At 40.4% G+C, this 21,929-nt stretch overlaps 1 protein-coding gene across 1 annotated transcript in view; it reads left to right on the top strand.

Moving 5' to 3' along the window:
• The window catches only part of LOC311025097 (RNA-binding motif, single-stranded-interacting protein 3-like), a 104,492-nt gene that overhangs the window by 67,347 nt on the left and 15,216 nt on the right, over positions 1-21,929 (top strand). The window contains exons 5-8 of the mRNA XM_084027811.1: positions 6,064-6,221; positions 7,229-7,308; positions 17,397-17,503; positions 21,668-21,711. Coding sequence (XP_083883937.1) covers positions 6,064-6,221; positions 7,229-7,308; positions 17,397-17,503; positions 21,668-21,711 — 389 coding nt within the window. The remainder of the gene's footprint in view (positions 1-6,063; positions 6,222-7,228; positions 7,309-17,396; positions 17,504-21,667; positions 21,712-21,929) is intronic.

The raw sequence follows: 21,929 nt of genomic DNA, 5'->3' as shown, positions 1-21,929 counted from the left end.
TCTTTTATAATCCACCCAGGGTTTTTATATCCCACTATGCACCTCCAGCCATTCTCCTTCTAGCTTTCTCTCTCCCTCTCTTCTATCTCCGTCTGACCCTCACTGATGGTTTCGGGGTTTCAATGTTTCAGGTTTGGGTGATTGATTCTAGCTCTGGACGGCTGGCAGAAAAAGCAGCCTGCACACTGGTGTGCAGCAGGGACTGCACTCGGCTCTGACTCCGTGATGAATTACCGTCCTTTTAATACACACATTAGAGATGGTGTGAGTGGGGGAAAAAAAGGGAGAATGATTGTATTAGAAACCATGTTAAAATGGCCATGAGAGGGAGAGAACAGCAAGGGGCCTTGCAAAAGTGAAAAGAAGAAAAAAGATTGAGGGCCAGAGAAAAGGAGAAGCAAACATGCAAATAAGTGGGTAAATTGAGTTATAGTGGCATGTGTGACTAGAGAATATGAGAGCTGTGTGTAGTCCCCATTATCTGGAAAGGCCTCTCTTATTGCTTTCAATGAGTCATGCAGAGTGTGAAGACCGAGGCAGTGTTGGAAGCCAGAGGGAGGAAAAAACGTTCTGCCGTCATGAAATTGAATTAAACATTGAAACATAGTCAGTCTCTCACTTAGTCAAGTGTGATGCCATTTCTTTGAATAGTCGGGGCTTCTTTTCCGCTCCACAGCCACCAGAGAGCCTCAGAGTGGAAAACAGCTCTTCTACTTCTGAATATCTTCATAAGTATGCCATCACTTGAAAAGCCTCTATTTTGATGATGCTGGAGCATTAGCTCAATCCTTTAGTTGGTAAATTACCTTTGTAGTCAATTTACCACAGCAAAACCTGGTGTGGAATTACATTTGACGTGGTTCATGGATCAGTCTTAATGTTTTCTATTTCTCCTTGAAAATGTTATTTCTCGCAGATTGAAGGGATGTGACAATAGCAATGAAACCCGTTCACATTTTTGTATTATTACACAATAAAGCCAATCCTCTGGAGATATTCAACACACAGACGCAATGAAGCATGCAGCAATGCTCCAGCAACTTTGATAAGGTTTGGATATTTCCATATTTTATAATGCGTGTAGGTAGATAAACCCAACAGGAGAAGTGGAGCCGTGCTGCAAACAACAGAAAATATATATTACCTGCAAGGAAAGTAACTTCACCACATACAGCTGACTAAAATAGTCTCTTGCATATACATGTCTGTTTTCTGCTCCGCCTGTTTATTTATGTGGCTACGATGGTCCCATTGAGAAGGAAGCATAATAGAAGCACAAATAAGACTATTAGACAAAAGTATATATAACCGATTTAAAAACAAAACAGCAAACATTAATAAACATAAATTGTTTTTTTTTCTAAAGATTTAAAACAAACAGCAAATTTCTTCAACCAGCTGTCAGTGTCATTCAGTACCCAGACAAGAACAGTCAGTGTTCAAATTTAGTGGTTTTCTAAAATAATCCAGTAGATGTCTCGGAGGTCACACCAAGACGAGGGCGCAAAACCTCCTTCACTAAAAACGGTGAGAGTTCGCAGAATTATGTGCTTATATAGACACATTTATAAGACCTTATAATTCAAAGTAGCGTTCTGATACAAACATCTTACACAAGAGCAAACAGATGCACATTTAAAGCTGAAGTTGCGAAACACCACAGTAATACAACATGAATTGACCAGAGACTAAATGAGGTAATCTCCATCCAGTGTTGATTTCACTGATCCTCAGTCATCATGAAGATGGAGAAAAGTGTATATCTCCATGGCTAATGAAACCCCGGGGATCTCAGGGTTTAGGGTTCATAAAGTATTTATGGTATGTTCATTAAGTATTGATTAAGCCGTTAAGACAGCGTTTAGACACCCAGACAATCATTATGAAAGATTAGATATTGGCTTGAGGATGAGGAAGATGGAGGAAGGGGGAAATGCGAAGAGGGAGAGAGGTTGCAGTGAGGGATGAATGGAAATGAAGGAGACTAAAGATGATATGAAAAGGGAAATGGAAGATTTGGAAGAGGGAAAACTAACGAGAAGGCAAGGGGGAAAGGAAAGGAAGGAGGCAAATGCTGCTCTTCAAATATTAATTAACCATTCAGATAGCATTTTAGACGGCAAGCTAAAATGATAGGAGATTGGGTTTTAATCTGAGGAAAGGAAGGGGGGTAAAGGCCAGGAGGATGAGGAGGGTGAGCATGAAAGGAGGAAGCTAAGGACACAGAAAGGAGGGTGTATCAGAAGGAAGGATGTGATGGGTTAAAAGAGGAAATGAGCAGGATTGCGAATGCGACGAGCTTGAAAGGTAAGAGGAAGGAGTCAACACCTAATGAATAGAAAGTCTCATTTCCCTAATCATATACGGCCTCTTTATGGGAGTGCTCTGCTCCTGGCCTATGTCTTCACATAATTCCTCCTCATCTATCCATCCATCCATTTTTAATACCCGCTCATTCCTGTTCAGTGTTTTTTCATTTGTTTTCGGCTATTTGAGATGCAAAGAAATGCAGCGTTCGAGTATCGTCTCACCTCATATCCATCCATTCAGCGTGCTGACCAAATCACTTTTTTTTTGCACTGGTGTAACCATTGCGTTGCCCTCTCTTTACCCTCGATCTCTTCGACAGGTGTTGTGGCATTGCAGGGTAGCCAGGACGTAGCATGATAAGAGGTGCAGACCTGCTATAATGATGCAGCAATGCGGTTTAATGGGGCTCAAAACAAAGGCTGACTGGCTGGCAAGCAGGCTACATAGTCAGGGAGAGGCACAGTTGGTGTGAAGCTGTTTCCAGCTTACGACAGATGTTACAGAGAGTGAGAGAGAGACATAGGGGACAGAGAGAGAAAGTGAGAGGTGAGTCATTTGTAACATGCAGAGTGAGAGATCACTGAGAAATAACTTTAACGGCAACTTTGAGCAAAGTCAAGCAGAGTTCATTCACATGTGGGTGCTCTAAAGCACTTTACTTCATATCCCAGAAGTGCTTGTGCAAACAAATGGCTTTACAGCCAACTGTGTCTGGAGATGGTGCAGTGAAGTGTAATGTGATTGCAATAACCCACCCCCCTCTAGATGTTGTACCTAACTCACTCTTGTTTTCCCTGGATTGAGACAGGATACAAAGAGAATTTAGGATATTCAGGCAGGCACATGCATCCATATAATCATGGTGTGGTGGAGTGGTGGTGGAGAGGTGATCATATCCCCCTGGTTTGCGCCAAATCTGCATTCATTCCCCTTGTGCTAGTACTGCAAGCTGTACGAAAAAATGCATGCAGGAACAAAACAGCTGACCCACTTTTTGCTGAAATTGGGAAAACCACTGTGAGATTTTGTCGAAGACATTGTTTTTGGATGAAATTAGCTTGGAACCACATCAACCACTAGAATAGGAAATCTTCTGTTTTACCATTTATTTGTTGGCTGGCAAACAGGAGAACAGGATTCTGCCGTAGCGGCCCTTAGACGGCTCGAGGAAATTCTGCCACACACAGAGCCACTGTGAAATGAAAAAGTCGAAATCCTTTGTGTCTAGATGGGCAAGTTATTGTTGATAATGACAAAGTTCACAGCCACAGATGGAGTCTGAAGCACAGCGGAGTATAGCCTATAGGTGTGCTCTGCAGCTTATTTGTTTGAATGACAGATTCTCAGAGACCTGTAACTTTGAACAGCGTGATGTGGCGACGGATGTGTTTTAGTTTTTCCACCGATTTCTCCGCTGAATACCAATATAGTGGATGTGCAATGGTACCTGCACATCATTATGAGCTTTAGCCTTATTAGGTTCAGGCAGTGTTTCACTGCTGAATCTTCTCCTGGGTGTTCACATTTTTAGAGCCTTACCGTTCTCCTTTTTATTGTAAAGGTTTCTCACAGCAACTGAGTATATAAATTCTGTGTTTTTCAACCCAGGCCTTATTAAAACATAATGCACAACCTCCACTGAATCTAACCACCGTGCTGCAGGTTATCAGTGGGTTTAAACACGGTCCCATGAGCTTTTGCCAACCAGAATATATCTCGATTTCATAAACAGAAAGCTCACAGTGGAGTCAGATATATCTGTATGTACTGATGATAATGATAAACAAATAAAACACTTAACCCTGTCTGACAGAAGAGTTTGCACATTTTATCATGTAGAGCACGAAGGCATGTTTGATGATGCATGTGTATGCAGCTTAATTATTGCCCCATTGGACTTTGACACTGTGAGAACTAATTAAAAGACAGGTTCACAATTAATAGGTGCCCAAAATGAGCCTTGAGTATTGTTCATAGTGGACATAAATAAATCCACTGCTAATGAGCTTCCAATATAAGTGATTGTGGTGCATTTGAAAGGAATCTTCTAGTTGAGAGTTTGACCAGAAGGAAAGGTTACATCCAGAAAAAAAAACTGTATTAAAGTTTCCATGGGCACCTAGCTGTTGTTTAAAGACAGGCATGAAAAATTGTGAACCTGACCTTTTCTAAAAACATTTGTTCAGTGTTAAAAAGCCGCGGAGCTGTAGTTTAGCAGGTCTGTGGTGCAAGTAAAAGGCCTTGGTGAACTTGGTGACGTAACTCCTGAAGATCAATGACAAGTTCAGCACAGCTGTTACATATGAATCCATGCCCTTGATGTGGCTGCATGCATAAACACACGCACGCAAATGTGAAAGATTACATCCGAAGCTCGGTTGCCCTGCGTGGGAGGAAAACTGTGCCACTTGGTGTGTTGGACATTCTGGCAACGGAAAATCCCTGCTGACGAAGAGAGATATTCACACTCGGAGAGAAAGGTAGAATATGTCAGACTGCTTATTCTGAGTCACTGATTACATGGACGGCTTCGGTCACAGTCGACCAGGCTCGGAACTCCCACTCCTGAAATGAAACAGCTCTGGTGCATGCAAAGGAAGAGTCTCCACGGATTAAGGAACTATTTATGCTCAAAATAAGCTACATAGGGCATCGTTTTAGTTTTCGCCTAACAACACACACACACACACACACACACACACACACACACACACACACACACACACACACACACACACACACACACACACACACACACACACACACAGGTATCTCATAATAAAACGATACATTGTGGACTCTTACCACATAATTTGAAGTAGACAGCATACAGCAAGTACATAGATACATACTTTTATCATTTGTTTAATTTTCCTTGACAACAGTGGAATCAAATGCACATGGTTCAAATACAGTTGTTTACAGAGGCATTCTGGGGAAGCAGATATCCAAATAGTTTTTTGAATCCCCCTCGCGTCCCTCCCTCTTTGATTTACCAGCACTCTCATCACGCACACATTCACATGCACACGCAGGCTTCGGCGTCCTGCGGAGGATCATTTCAATGGATTGCTGCTAAACAGAGCAAAAATAATTGAAGTATAACATTTACACTGACTGAGACGCACATCAGAAGGAAGTCCCCTCGTTCCCTTGAACATTTGCAATGCAACTAATTTAACATCTACGAATCCTGAGGGGGTTTCCTCGTTGCTTTAGGGGTTCTGAGTCTGAAGCCGCTGCGATGCCTTTTCAATGAAATGTTTATTCCTCTGTTGAGGAGAGTTTGCCACTTGAGTTGAATATTCACAGATATTTTGCAGTAGGGTATTCACTCATGAATATGGAAATAAATAACTTGAACCGCACTCCTTAACCTTCAATGCGCTTATTTCTGCAAAATCTGCTTATAGTGGTTATAGTTCACTATTTTATTTTTCTCACTTCAGTTTGAGCATTTTACACTTGAATGAAAAATGACTGTTTTGCTTAGCACAATTGGGTGAATCCAGCATCTGTACTGTCCTAGCATATCTTTCAGAGAATAGTGTTGCGAAGTTTGATTATGACGAACAAATAGCATAAAGTGTCCAATGTGAGTGAATTTCTGAGAGCATTTTCATTCACTGCTTAAATCTCTAAGATTAGACTGAAATATGTAACGTCCACGTCTCGACATTCTGTCCGGCATTGAAACAAGACTAACTGTTAACTAACTGTTGCGACATCCTCTGCCACTGTCTCTCCCAACAGCAACAGGAGCAGGACCCCACCAACCTTTACATCTCCAACCTGCCACTGTCCATGGATGAACAGGAGCTGGAAAACATGCTGAAGCCCTTCGGTCACGTCATTTCCACACGGATACTGAGGGACGCCAACGGCCTGAGCAGAGGAGTCGGCTTTGCTAGGTATGGACAGAGAGAGACACTCGCATGCACACAAACTGTCATTTACAATTACGGCTCTCTCAAAGTCTGGTATTTAACAAATAATTAGTCGTTCAGTGCATAGGGACTGATTTGACATTTCCCGTTTATGATTTTCTGTTGCAGCTGAAAAAAAAAATCTCACTCGCAAATTGTCAATTACACCTGGATGTATTTAAATGTTGGCTTTTGCTGGATAAACTATAATAACTTATCAGGAACAACATAATACGGATTCATATAAGATTGATTGAGTCCCTGTCACCAACAACCAAAGGAAATCTCTGATACAATGTCACATTCCCATAGCCCCTTCACCCTCCTGTGTGTGTGTGTGTGTGTGTGTGTGTGTGTGTGTGTGTGTGTGTGTGTGTGTGTGTGTGTGTGTGTGTGTGTGTGTGTGTGTGTGTGTGTGTGTGTGTGTGTGTGTGTGTGTTGGGAGGGGGGTCTTCTCAGTTACACTGTAGAGTGTGCCATTGATTAAAATACAGTCAGGGCTTCATTCAGGGTCACTGGCTATGTGTAGAAAACCCCAACACACACAAAGACATGCATGCTCACATACCCCACACACACACACACACACACACACAGACACACACACGTACACACACTCACTTGCTTTTGCTTGCCAAGCAGGCAATTAGTCATTGAGCTGTGATTGGGTGAGCAGAGCTGAATGGGGGCAGACAAAGAGGACATGACACACAACAGATCAGACTGAATGGAGCTTTTAAACCCGGACAAAGGAGAGGAAACCCCATAGAAAAACACACAGACACACAAATGCACACACACATACACAGGCCTAACTCTGGCATTTTGCTCTGGCAAGCATAGACTAACAAGAATAAAAGGCAGGCATTTAATGTATTTACTGTACTGCATTTGCATGCACACATATCCACATAAATTAAATTTTCTAAGAAGCATAGTAGCTTTTGGAGCCGATTGGCCTCAAGTTGCACGTCTGTCTTTCTCTCTGGCAGGATGGAGTCGACGGAGAAGTGTGATGTGGTGATTCAAAATTTCAACGGGAAATTCTTGAAAACGCCTCCAGGCATGACAGGTAGGTGTCGATCACCAAGACAATTGCGTTGCATTGGCGAGGCTTGTGTTTTTTCATAGTGAGTGTGAGGCGCCTCTCTAGGTCAGAGTGCTCGTATAGATGCAGCAATATGTAGCATCATACATACATCAAGGTTGCAGCACTCAAAGGTCAGACTTTTCGAACAGGGTTATCAGTTTGCCGGCAACCTTTAAAAACAACTTCTATAAATTCAGAGGTTTGTATGTGTTGATAAAAAAATAATAATGGTTGTCATCTTTTGTGTCTTATTGACGATAACGCAGCATTCTTGTCATGTTTCTCTTATGCACATCATGGTGATGACGTGTGTATCGTGATAACGTGGCGAAGACCTTAGTTTGAGCACATTTTCTTACATACCATGTTTGATCAGTTACCGTCTTGGTGTTACAACAGTTTGACTGCTAATACATCAGCATCATCTCTGCTGCTCCCTTTCTCTCTCTCTCTCTGTCCCACTCCTCAGACCACTTTGAGTTGATTTAGTCAGAACATGTGAGGGATTAATTGACAATTGACACAGAAGGAAAGGAGAAGGGAGGATGGATGGGGGTAAGGAGAGAGAGAAAAGGAGGAGGAAAGAATGGAAGAGAAGGAGAAGGAGATGCCATGAGGATGTCATTGTTTGAAAAGGATAAAAACGACAAGGAGTGTATGGGCGTGACAGAGAATGACATATTCAGAGCCAAGTAGGGTGACTAAAAGTGAGTGAGATAACAGAGTAAGGGCAAGGTGGGAGGAAAGAGAAAGCTGGGTTTGGGAGAAGCAAACTGAAAGTGACACAGAAAGAGAGAGAAGAGATGGTGATACGGAATGATTAAATATAGATAGAGAGATGGGAGCTGTGCCACACTGAAGAAAATGGAAATCATGGCCAGACAGAGAGAGCTGTGCCCCGTGCCCTGGCAGTATGATTTGTTGGGTTCAGCATGGTGGGCAGACACACACACACACACACACACACACACACACACACACACAGCTGCACTTCTATACACTGTGAGGTATAGCCGTGTAATCTTGTAGCAAGTGAATGATGTTTCATTCCATCCTGCTTTCTTCAACCTGTGTGGGTGTCGGTGTGTGTGAACAACACAGAATCTTAACTGCTCCTGTCAGCAAACAACACGACTATCAGCACAGTAAACAGTCACGAGCGTCGGGTTGTGCCTGTGTGCAGGTTAACAAGCTTCACTCCATAACACATCTGGAAAGAAAGCTGTTGTGGTGCACATTGTGTTGTATTATCAACGCACTTGACGCACCTGCTGATAGATACTGAAATAACTGAATTTTTTTGTTTTGTTTTTTAGTATCGTTCAGCTTGTTGTTTCTGCCCTGGGACACTTAACTTGGGGCCCAATGACAAAAAGCAGTTATTGGAGTGCCAAAGCAGAGCTAAAAGCAGACAGATTAAAGTAGTGGACTTACATTAATCAGGTGGACGGATCCGGATCCTGAATGTATCCCCTTGTATCTGCTGGATATACGGCAACCGTTTGACTGACACATTTATCATAATAACCTTATAAGGCAGGGATATGTCAATATTATGTTTGCGTCTTATTGTTACAAGTAATCTTAATCTTACATAAAGACAGTATTCTTTCTATATCAATTGCTCTGAGCTCACAAACCAGTGAAATTGGGAGAATCTGGACAACCAGACTCTCTGTGTACTTACAAAACACACACATACACACTGCTAAAGCCAGGTCCTACTGATTTATGTCACTGGTTTTCTGTGTCACTGACACCCTGAGTCTGTGGCATTTCCAAGGCTGTTGCAGTGGCAACCATCGTGCTTTAGTCTTAAAAAAAAAACACCCTAAAATCACTGCTATCAAAGGTTCAACCTGTTATTCTGATGCAGCATAATGTGCTGATATCACTGAGTGAAGTGTTTGTTCCCCTGATTCATACCACAGTCTGTTCATCCCAGCTGATGTATTCACCGGCAACAGTGATATTTTACTCTGGAGCCACGAGATTAATGCCGACATCGATCACATGACCAGAGATTCCATCAGCTCTCGTTAACAGGAAGTCCATTGATCCGTAGCTTTCTGACTTGTACCGGCGGTTCCTGTCATAGAGATAGAGTGTCTAGATTGGACACAGACTTTTGCTTTGTTTGCTCTCCTTTTATTGATGCAGAAAGCAAAAATGATGGATTTTGGTCAAGGTTAGATATATATCGTCATCCTTTTTAGTTTAAATGGAATAGATTCATATTGTTTCACAGGTAGAGTGGCCCCACAGCTTCTTCTCCATAAATAAACTATGTGTGAACATCTTCACTGCTATTAATCTCACATTTAGTGAGAACAGCTGTCCTGCAAATTTGACAGTTGGATCTGATGTGTAAATCGAGTTTTCAGAATAGTTACTAAATGATTCTGTCCTCTCTGTGCTCGTCATCGATAATGTGTTGCCATGCTGGAAGGGAGAGAGTCGGCAGAGTGAAGCCTTCCCTGTTCCCTCGCCTGGCCAGGGACACATCTTGTTTGGTTTCACCATGATCATGTCGCTTCCCATACAAGCTTGATATGATAAACCTTCATGATGACAGATTCAAACAGTCAGCTCCTAAAAAGGAAAATATGGGAACGTTTACTTCAAAGGTAAAAACATGAAACGATGATTCTGCGTTTCTTTTAATTTCATGGACCAGGGTGGGAGGAAACTATCACCAGGCTTCTCCTCCATTTCTCTATGATTTATGGAGTGAAAATCTACTGCAGCAGGATTCACATCTTAAATCTCTGGTCAAGAATGATTGATTTTATAGTATTATTACTATTCACATTAGCATTGTCAACTGATTTGAGATTCAAATCTGTGTAAGATTACTGGAATAGATGTATCCTTAAAAAGGATGTTTTAAGGATGTTTTTTAATTATTATTTTTTCTATATAGCAATAAACCAAAATTAAAAAAAAATGTTTCTATTTTAATTAATTTTTACAATTTACTCACCAAACTGCCAGCACACAAACATACTAGACCCTTCACTAAAGGTTGAGATTTAGTAAGAAGTCCTGATTTTCCTCATGCAGCCCCAAAAACAAATTATTTTAAACAGTATTATCTTTCAGTTATGTGTTTATGTCACAAAAACAGCAACTACATATGACCCAGGAAGATATTTCTCAGCAAAAGTATATCAAGAAGTAGTCACAGGGAAAGAAAGAGGGGGATTTGTATCACTGTCTTATTCAGCTAATCTTTTTCCTTTTTACCTCGTTTTCTAATCATTCTGTTCCTCTTCCTCTCCCACTATCTGATGTAGTGTTGTCGTTTTAATGGTTCTCTTTGTCCTGCCCTCCCCTAATGGGAAGACAAACAGAGGACATAAATAAAAACAGTCCAGATCTCAGAGAAGACCCTTAATCATTCAGTAGGTCCCGTAATAAATGTATCTGGTATGATCATGAGGCATTAAGCGCCTATTCATTACAGAAGTGGTTCGATACTTTCATAAATGAGGAAATTCATTTTATTTGATGTTCCTGATAATGGAAGAAAAAAAACTTGAACAAGGCGGTACTGAGAAAAAAGATTGTGTAATTATGTGGCAGCACTGTACCGTCGGGCCGAGTCAGCTTACTTGTGCTATTTGGAAGCACTTATTCTTCACTCAACGCAGCCGTGGGTGTTAAAATGTGATGCGTCTGAAGCCCCGACCAAGTCACATCAATGAGTTCTAAAATAGCCGACAAGACGTCTGGTTCCATCTCAACATCATTCAGGGGAATACATTCCAAAATAAACATGTCAGTGCATCAATACATTGTATTCCTACTTGTCTCACGGCCAATTCATTTTCGAGCAAATGTAGTCAATGTGATGATGTGGTCAGGGAACGGTTTGGTGAATGTTTGTCAGTGTCAGCTCGTGCTTTACAGGGACAAAATCATCTCAGTTTGCTTTAAAACTAAGAACGTAAATACCTTCTTAATCTCGCTTCTCTGTCTCCGCTGATAAACCCTGTTACCTTCGTTCATTGTACGAGACATATGTATTCAATTTTGAATATTATGCTAATAGCAGTAAACATTTTCTAATACACATTGATTTTTGTGGCAAATAGTTTGTGTCCTCTCATGTGCGATGCTTGAACAAGTAACCCTCTAGAGTGCACATTGTTCTCTTCGGGGCTTTGAGCTCTTTGATGCCGGGTGTCTTGAAGCAGCAAAACAAAAAAAAGACGACATCCCGTTCATGCCAGCTCAGGGATTCCTCATTTTGTCACATTTGGGGATTGAATCCCATTTTCCAACTGAATGATTTCCCATGATGCTTTCCTAATGGATTGGGTTGTATTCTAAATGAGAATTTCCCCCCATTTGATGGATTGGGACCCACTTATGTGACATTCCCCTTCTTCCAACAGTGCAAACTGAAACCTTCATGCTGTTCTAAGCTAATGGTTTTTACTTGAAGTACCATGCTTAGAAACACCAAAGCTAAAATGTGAAGTAGCCCTTAACCAGGTGCACCTGTGTGTTTCATCCTCCCCCGTATTTTTCTTTACCTCATATTTCTTTTCCTGTGTGCTTCTCACCGGAACACAAGATGGAAATGTTTGTCCGCTCTGCTGGAGTTGAACAGTTGCAATATCCCACAGCTTCAATAAGTGGTAACAGTCCGTAATCCACTCTTCACAGTAGAAGCCACCTTCCCTGCTACCTTTGTACTCATCCCGTCAGTTAAACACATAACACCACGGATCCAAAAGGTCCATTTCAAATCAGTAAAACAGCTGTTGTTGGTTTTTGTACCCGTTCATATGTTCAGGCAGGCAGACAAGCAACCTGTCTGTCATCTTATCTCTTGCAGTTGTCGTGTCTTTTATTTCCTATTTGCGCAATGTAAATAGGAGAATGTCGCAGTGATTTTTTCTCCCAACTGAAGCAAAAGAAAAACAAAAACCGGAGTGAAACTTTTCACTGTTTTCCACGAAGCTTCGACAGTTTGATGGACAAATTAAACCGGTAAATCTACCACTGCAAGCTTTGGTTAATGAGTACAAATACATCTTATAAACAGTTGATCTGAACAGAGATACATTTGTGTCAAATTTTGCAAATCTTGGCAACAATTGATACACACGCACACAGTGACACACAACTACAGAAAACTACACACCATGTAGTAGCTCGGTGTGTGGGTGTTTTTTTTTTTGTCTTCCAGTGTTTGAGATCACACATTTTTCATAGGAGCACATTTAACAGCAAAGCAAAAACAAGAAATTCTGATATATTTTGAGACTTTGAAAAATTGACAGATGATTTAGCGCCACAAAATTACAATGACTTCTTTTTACACCTTAAGATGTTTACACATCAACACATGAAAACACCAATAAAAAAATAATGGAGGCTGTCTAAACTATAAAATCTGCTATTTATTTATTGTCAAATGTCATTAACTCCCTACATACGTAACTACGATGATTGAGTCGTCAATGGAAAAAATAGCAGAGACAATGCCTGTTAATGATTGATACCTGACTAAGTGAAACAACAAAACACGATTTGCATAGTATGTTTGGTCGCATCTTGTTCTTTGCAATACAAAACCTCACGTTACTCACAGAGTCAATAACAATGTTTTATTTCTGCCCACCTGCATAGTAAAAAGTTTAGGATCACACCTTTGTGAATAATAAACCAGCTTTGTTATCAAATGTGACTCCAATATGAACTTAATAGAACAAAAATAAAGAGTTTTTTTCCCCTCCTCAGTGTGCCTGTGTGTATCCACACTGACTCTTTATGTTACAGCGAAGATCCACTAAGCAGCCCATTCTGCCTCCATTAATTTCCAATGAGACCTGAACAGTTGTCTGCATGGTGCAGTAGTTTGCAAACCGAGCGATGCTGTTGGGATTTCCCACCCAAAACTCCTCACCTGTCAGGACGCTGACAAGAAAAACACAGCCTTGAATAAGAAGAGGAACGTTGTTGTGCTTGGGGCTACAAAGTTTGATTTATGCGTGACTGAATGTCTCCATGTCCTGTTTACTAAGGATGTACATAGCTGACATCCATATATCCGGTGCAGACAATGTTAATTAACTTGACGTGCCCCAAACGTGATGCATTTTAGGCGGCGGACAGGGCTGTACCCAAATTCATCACTTTGTGTTATAGAGTTGCAAGTGCAGGGGTCAGACGGACAATTAAAAACGTCCTCTCCTTTAGAGCCCTCTTGTGAAATGCAAGACATAATAGTAATGCAACTGTGAAAGCAGGCTGAATAATTAATTTGATGCGCCAGCTTGAGCAGACAGTTTTGGCTTGTCTCTGGATGCTTTGCGGTTGTTGTTGTTGCCTCCTGTTTGTGTGGCAACTAAGTTTCCCTCATAGGAATAAATATCATTCGTTATTGTCATTATCATCATCTGTATTTATGGCGCTTGTCACTGTGCCTGCGAATGAATATAAAGTGAGTTCTTCCTCTGCCACCACAGGAATAACCCACCGCTAATACAGCAGTCACATTACACTCCTCTGTTTTTACATTATACTCTAGCTGGAATATGATTTAAATGAAAGGATTCTAGATATTTCTTTAGCTGCTATGATATAGCTACTGTACTGTAGTGCCACATGCTTCACCTTACTGCTCTGTCAGGGCAAATACCAAAATAATAAATTCAAATAATAAATAATACATTTGTTTTACTGAAATGGTTAACATCTGCAGTGTATCGTTTTAACGTCTGCACCTAAGCCGATACTGATTGAAATAATAGCCACTTCAAACAACAAGAAATTATGAAGGTGATAATGAATATAGCAACACCATGGCAGTGCTTTAACGCATACATGTCATTCATACAGGAGCACATGCACACACAGCCATAAAATGACACAGTCACACATCAAAACATTAACATCTGCGTCCATCTTACATTTCAAGTTTTCATTCGTTTCAATTATTTTGCAGCTCAAACACTTTATCTTCTATGTATTATATTATATTTGGTGGAAATTGTGAAATGCCATGATAGTATAATCCAATAATATTACATTTAAATAATAATAGGATTAAACTCCAGGTATCCAAGAATATGGCGGCAAAGTACAAACATTTGAATTGTCCATAGAAAAAAAAAGAAAAGACAATTTTCTCCATTTATGGTCCTGTCTAAATCTCCTGCCCAACTAAATATTTGCCTTCTGCAGCAGTTTCTGAAAAGCACTCAATCCAAGCTCCAGATGCACTAAAGCAACCAAAATATTATAACAATATTGATGTATGTGTGTGTGCGTAGGTGTGTTTGTGCATGTAAACATTGGCCCGTAGCACTGGACCAATGTTTAATGTCTAGAGCCATTTCACCAGCTCTGATACAAAAACAGATTACAGCAATGTTGTTGTTTATGTGGATTTTTATGACTGTACTCCACCGAAATGTCCCTCCGTAATCATGTTCCCTGGTTTTCTCCCTGGACTGAATATGAGGGACACTCTAGCAGGCATCTATCACATCATGGGACTAACATTTATGGATTACGTTTTTGTTTTTTGCCTCTTAGGATCAGCTACTTAGCATGTTTGCATCACTACTTCTAACTATAATGTCCCTATTTGTTTTATCTCTCTTGACACCAAAAACACAAAACATGATAAGTTAATCCTCTGCAGACCAAACGTCTCATTGATCAGATATATTTCTGATGAATCACACCTTTATTTCATGCATGTGATATTGGAAACATATACACATGTTAGTATTTTACAAATAAGATCAAGTAAATGCATTTAAGCCATCTCATTCCCATAATTTCCTCTAAAACAAACAAAATGTGTGCTGGCCTTTCATATTGGATTCAATGTGATAAGTAGGCTACAATTTTTAGAAAAATACAAGCATTCAGCCCTCATGTGGCTCAAAGGTGTACTGCATATATAAATATAAAACAAATGACTGAAAGTAATTCACCAAATGATTTGGCCATCCTAATAAAATCTCTTGGTACCCACCTGTGGGTCTTTGGGAACGACTGTATTTATAGACTTTTAGTAATTATGTTCCTGTGGTGGTTTTAAGGTACATCCAAACATTGAATAGAGCTGCTGAATGATGAAGGCCCACAGTAAGTGAGTTGATAACCATGAGAAATAGGCAGCATAAACACATTTATAACAACGTTAGTGCTACCCACGTTAGCTGCCTTCAACTAAAGTGACCAAAGTTTTTCTTCACCACACTGTATTTTGATTAAAAACTAAATCTTGGGCAATGTTTGGAGTTTTTTTTCTGGGTCAAGCTCTTGTTTTTAAGTTTTTGTGGTGATACATAGTGATGCATCCCACATAAACCTGTTGGGCTGTTAACAAATGCATGCGTGGAGCAGAGTGGCTGAATGAGAGTGATTGCCAAAGATGAAGAGCAAGGGAATATAACAGAAGTCCAGCTGTGTGGCCTGTTATTCAGATAGGAATCATCTTAAAACAGTATAATGACAATGTATTCCTAAATGCAGTATAATCACACAGCTTTGTGCTTCTCTGTGTACTTACCTTTGGAGTACCCATACAGGCCCGAGGCATTCCAAATAACTCTCATCTCAACCTTGAGCCCTGAATGCTTTTCTCCACTGAGAACACATCTTCTTATTTTCCAGTTTACTGAGAAGAAGAAACATTGTTCTTGAAGTAGGCAAGGTAATTGTGTGTTGTTGGGTTTTTTCATCTTTTTTTTTTACGCATTCATAATGTGTGAATCAGTACCAGCAAGATGATATCGCCTCTGCTCGTTCATAGAATTTCATGTCTTCTAAGAACTCATTTATTTCTCAGCTACGCTCAGTAATGAGGATTTGACTTTCCCTGCAGTTTGAAATCATTGCCAGTTAAATAAGACACAAGTACTAACTAATAGCCTCTTTTAAGATGCAGTCAGTGACTCAAACACGCCTTGGTGGACGTATTAAAGTAACAAGTGAGAGGCACAAGTAAGTAGGTGGCGTATTCAATTTCAGGGTCATGGGGTGTCTTTATGAAATCAAATCAGGACTTCAACAGAACACTTGTGCAATTACAGTTTAGGTCTTCATAATTTCAGCGTCTTGATGCCATTTGAATACCTTTTTATGTGAACAGCCATGATGACTTGCTGTGCTTCAATGGTTGCTATGCCTCCTCTGCGGTTGCCAGTTAGGAATATTATGAATATTATTAATTTATTGATTTGTAGTTCTTTCCCAGGTGGGACAATGTACTCAAAATTAGGTGTAAGATAAATTAACCATGTAGATTACGCTGCTTAAATACTCTCAGAAGTATATCTCAGTATTTTCTATCTTTTATTATGTTTGTTGAGTCACGTTGTTGCTGAAGCATTTTCCCAGAAATAGAAGCCGTTATTCATGTTTTCTAACAAATTCTAATAATATACTTAAAAAATAAAGTACATTTACATAATCCAGCCACCTCCTGCTATTTTGGATGCCTGTAGGGTATTTGAGGGTTGCTGCCTATCAAGTTGGAGTGAAGACTTTGGTGAACTTTTGCACGCGAGTTCACGCTCAGCTAATCCTATTTGTAATCAAGGCTTTTTTCTTTTTCTCTGATCCAGAAATGGACCATGTTGTCTTTGGAGCGATCACAATTGCGGTCTGTTGCCTGGGGTCAAGCTGTGTTGAGTTATTTAGCGTATTAAGTGTGCCTGTTTGGTTAGTCTTTTGAACTGCGCTCGGCATGCTTTGATGATTACACCCGTGGCCTCTGTTTCCACATCGAGGCTGCTTTTTGTTGAAGTGTGGTTGTAGGGCTTGTAGAGATGGTGCGATAACGGCTGTTGTTTAGATCTTTGGATTAGAGGCGGAAGAGATAGATGTAAGAGCTTAAGTGCTGTTTACAGGTCCAATTGATTTATGTTATATATTTGTTCAAGCCACAGCATAACACTCTGTTTAAATCATATCTTTAAAATGTAACTGTTCCCCTAACCCATGGAATTTCATTTTTTTTTTTTTTTTTACTCCTATTAAGATGATTAATCCATCACTGTGTTTGTCCTTGTCTCCTTTTCTGACTCACTCTGTAGCCCCCGCAGAGCCGTTGCTGTGCAAGTTTGCCGACGGAGGCCAGAAGAAGAGGCAGACCCAGGTCAAGTATCCCCAGAACGGCCGACCGTGGACGCGGGAAGGAGAGGTGAGGCTTAAAAGTGTATTTAATCATAGAATAAAGCTCAGCAGTACCCATAAATAAAGATGCCCTTCAGCAGCCGCACAGCTTTTTTTTTCTTAAAACACAAGTGGAAAAGAACCGTGTATTTCAATCAGTTTGTTACAACATAATCCATTTTACCCTCCGCCACTATAAAAGAAAGCAACATAGAATTTTTCCTCTGGCAGAATTATGCCGCGGTGGACATTTTCTAAATCTACAATAATCTCTTGCTTCTCACAGTCAGGATGTGAACACCATGTCTGCTGAGAGGGGTTTTTAAGAGGAAATGGTAACATTACCAAAACACCAAAGTGGTGTTATTTCAACTTAGTCACAGGTATGAGGACAGTATATCTGTTTAATCGCTTCACTGCTCGGCTTTCTAGCAAAAGCCCAACAGTGGTCTTATCATAACAGTCAGAGAGGTGAGAAAGAAATGCCGTTGGATACAATGTGCAACCGATTGTAGTGCAACATTTCCCAGCTCGGTGTTGAAAGCTGCTTCACAGAGAACATTACAGTGGGTCTAGAACCGCGCCATTTTCAGAAACTTTGAATATCTGCCTGGTGTTCCCTTTGACATCACTTTCTTTTACAAATTTGATATCCAAGTTTAAATAACTTGACAGGCCCCCCTACAGGGTCGTTATCATCCTTCATTCAAATAACATACTGTAGAGCGAATTAGAGAAGCAGCTGACAGTATGAAAGCAGGCATGTAGAAAGGCCGTTCAATTTCAAATAAGTTTCTGCGACACCCCGATGCCAAGTTGTTTTTTTTGTCATTGTTGAACCTCCCACCTCCAGCTTGTCATCTTCAGATGAAATGAAACCTTGCGCCGCAGATTGAAAGCAGATTGACTGTTGCACAATGAAGGGAGTTCAGAAGATGTTGGTGTCGATACCGACGCTTTAATTTGCAGAACAAGAGAAAGTGAATAATAACGCCGCCACCCACGCACACAGTGCCGTTTTTTTCCCCAAAGTTCGTTTTACGTGGTGGTTGGGAAAGAGCAGGGCAGTGAAATGTAATGGAACCAAGCTGAAACAACTACAGAAAACTACAAAAACAGGATGCCACAGTATGTGCGTGACCTTCATGTGTGTAGCAGGCGCAGACTTTGTGAAAGCCAAGAGTGACAAATTACATCAGGGCTTATTTAACATCTGAGGTTTCTGGTGTCTTTTTCTCTTCTACCCTCTTGTCAACATTTGTAAATTGTCAGTTGGGGCTTGAAATAAATGATCAGTGCTTTCAGTGGGACTCCTCACACATTTGTCAGTTCCCAAGTCCTGACAAGCCCCACTTGGCCTTGCCAGGGAAAAGCGTCTCTTCAGAGGGTTTATGCATTTGTCTCAGCCGGGTCTCCGAGTCCAGGCGGACTAATAGAGGCATCTGGCCACGGAGACGCTTTGAGGGGCATCACTGCATCCTCGCACTCAGTCAGCCGCACCTAATCTCCCAGAACCCCTCACTCCTAAACGAGCCTGACCTTGGGACTGTGACATGAGCACGCATTACACACATACTCACACATGTAATATTTGTCCAAAGAGACCACACATAGAGGACGGACATGGGCCCCTAAGCACAGACATGTAACCCCCCCCCCCCCCCACACACACACACACAGGAGCTAGACTCAGAGACTCAAAGAGACACAAAATGGTTTCAAACGATGAGTCATGTCGTCTTTGTGGTCATTTTGTGTCTTTTTCAACTACAAACATTTTCTCTCCTTGACGCCGTTTTCCATCTCGTTCTTGTCATCTTTTTGGTAATTTGTGTCTCTTTGTGGTTGTTTTGCATCTCAAAAAAAGTCTCTTTTCTAGTCCCTTTATGTCTCTTTGAAGGTGTTTTGAGTATCTTTGTAGTTCTCTTTGTGGTGGTTTTGTGACTATGTAGTACTTTGTGTCGCTCCAAAGTCATTATATCTATTTGTAGTTTTTTTTATTTCATTTTATTTGTCTTTGTGGTGGTAATGTGTCTCTTCTAGATGTTTAATGTCTTAGTTGTTTTGTGTCTCTTCTAGTTGTTTAATGTCTCTTTGTAGTTGCTTTGATTGGTACATCTGTAGAATGCTGGTATTTTGCAGCAGTGAGGTTTGTTGTGGCGAGTCTTTGCTGTTATATGAAGGAAACTTAGAGGACATGATGCAAAAATCAAGATGCTTCACAGAGCTGATCTCCTCTAACTCTGGCTCTGAAATATTCTGTTCAAAAAGACAATTCAACAGAACCAGTGGTGAATACAAATTCAGCTCAAGGTGACGGATACTTGTGTACGTGTAATGCAGTTTTTACCAGCTTTAAATTAGGTGTTTATTTAAGAGCTGGTATGAAAAATGAATCCTGCACTTTGGAATTATTTATTTTTTCTTTTTGATATAATCAATGCCTGGCACACTTTTTTTTATTGCTAGGTAGTCTATATTCCCCCCAATCCTGGCTGGAAAACGTGTTTGGGGAAATGCAACCATCGCAGCAGAGCAGAGTTCAGCATCGGGGCACACTTTCAACTTGTGTGCCAATTTGGAGCGAAGAGACTTGTGTGGAATAAAGAACAAGTCCAAACGACTTGCATAGGTCTGCAGATAGAAGAGGAGGGTAGGGGGGGACAGTGCTTGGGTGAAAGATTAGAGGGGGGAACGGTGATTGGCTGAAAGATTAGAGGACTAAAACCTCTATTGGTGCTTTGCGTTTGTTCAAACGTTGTCAAGAGGCAGTTGAGAGGATGAAAATCGTTTTCGAAGCTCAGTAGAATGTCATTTAATTGCATGAAGTGAGAAACAGATAAACATACAAGTGTCAATTAATGATATACACTTAATATGGACACGTTAAGAGGAAGGGCAGAGAATACTTGGCAAATAAAATATGCTCTTGTAGCTTTGAGTTTCTTCTGATATATTCCAGAAAAACGTCCTTTTCTTTCACACTGAGTAGTGATACATGAGCACTGGAACTGGTGGATATTGTTATAGCAGAATTCCTGGATGGTGTCTGCTTGTTTCTCCATGGCCAGCATTTCCTGCAGTTTGGGTGTGATTGATATTTTCAATGGTGGTGCCAACATGCACTCGGGAGCTGAAAACTGGATCTCAATATTAAGTACATATTCACAATTTTCTCCTTTTTTAACACGTTGCAGATAAGTGGCATGAAGTGTGGGCTTGTTTTCACTGGTTAGATCAGTTTCCTGACTGACAGATGTTTCTGTGACAACATACACCAACTGTGCGTGTGACAGCTCAGAAAGACTAATTTCAAAACTAACCAGGGGCTTTCAGTTACTGTCATTTTCCTCCAGATTGTCTCATTTCTGCTCCCCTGTGCATTCACAAAGCCGTGCAATTAGCAAATGAGGAATAAATTATCAATTTTCACTCGATTTGCAAAATTGTCATCTCAAGAGGATGTGCTGTCACTTCAGGACGTCGCGTCCAGTTTGGATTCCTATTTGTTTCCCTCTCTATGTTGACTTTGAGTGTATTGATTCCACCTCTGAATATACCTTCATGTTGTGAAATGAAGGTGAACAGCAGCATATATCACATTTGGTTTTGGTTATGATCATCTTGTAAAGTAAGATCATTTATATTATGATGATTGTGTATTTTTTCCAAATCTTTTCAAACATTTAAAAAAAAAAAATTTGAATGGCAAATGAGCAATAAATGAGAAATCTTTCACCATTGTATGTTATTTTCAGTCAAGCTTAGTTTAAAATGATATGACTGCATTGAACCAGGAGCTTATGTTACATCCTATTATGCAGTACTAGTGTCCCATTATTTTATTTTATCTGTAAATATTAGATAATATGATGAGAAGGGTTTGTAAATTTTCCACAGGCTCAAACCAATTCATGATTTAAATGTACATAAATCTTTTGAGAGTTTTTAGGATATCTTCAATTGTTCTTTATTGATCAGGTCTTTGTATCCCACTCACTTGTTCATATTGTTTATATGGACTAGGGATCTGTGCTGTCTTTTCCCCTCTGAATACATTCATCATGCAATATTGCCGTCAGTTTATGCCATCAAATAACCATTTACCCATCAATATTGTGATGAGAGAGTAAACATAAATGATTTAAAAAGGCATATGAAGTATTTTAATCTTTTGTTTCTCTCTTTCCAGAGTGGTATGGCGTTGACGTACGACCCGACCGCGATGCAGAACGGGTGAGTGGAGAATTTTACACTGATATAAACTTGGATGAATAAAAAAAAATGTAGATGTCTGCAAACTTCTCTTTTTGATTAACATCCCTTGCCAAATATTTGTAAATTAACAGTTTTGAGCCTTTAAAAACCTCACATCTTCCCACATCAGCAAAGCTGCAAAGATGAGCCAACTATTAGCACTTATTTGCACTCAAGCACTTACATGCAAATGTGCA

This window comes from Eutrigla gurnardus (assembly GCF_963514095.1).
Source record: "Eutrigla gurnardus genome assembly, chromosome: 14".
Taxonomy (NCBI): domain Eukaryota; kingdom Metazoa; phylum Chordata; class Actinopteri; order Perciformes; family Triglidae; genus Eutrigla; species Eutrigla gurnardus.
This window is presented reverse-complemented; position numbering and strand designations above follow the sequence as displayed.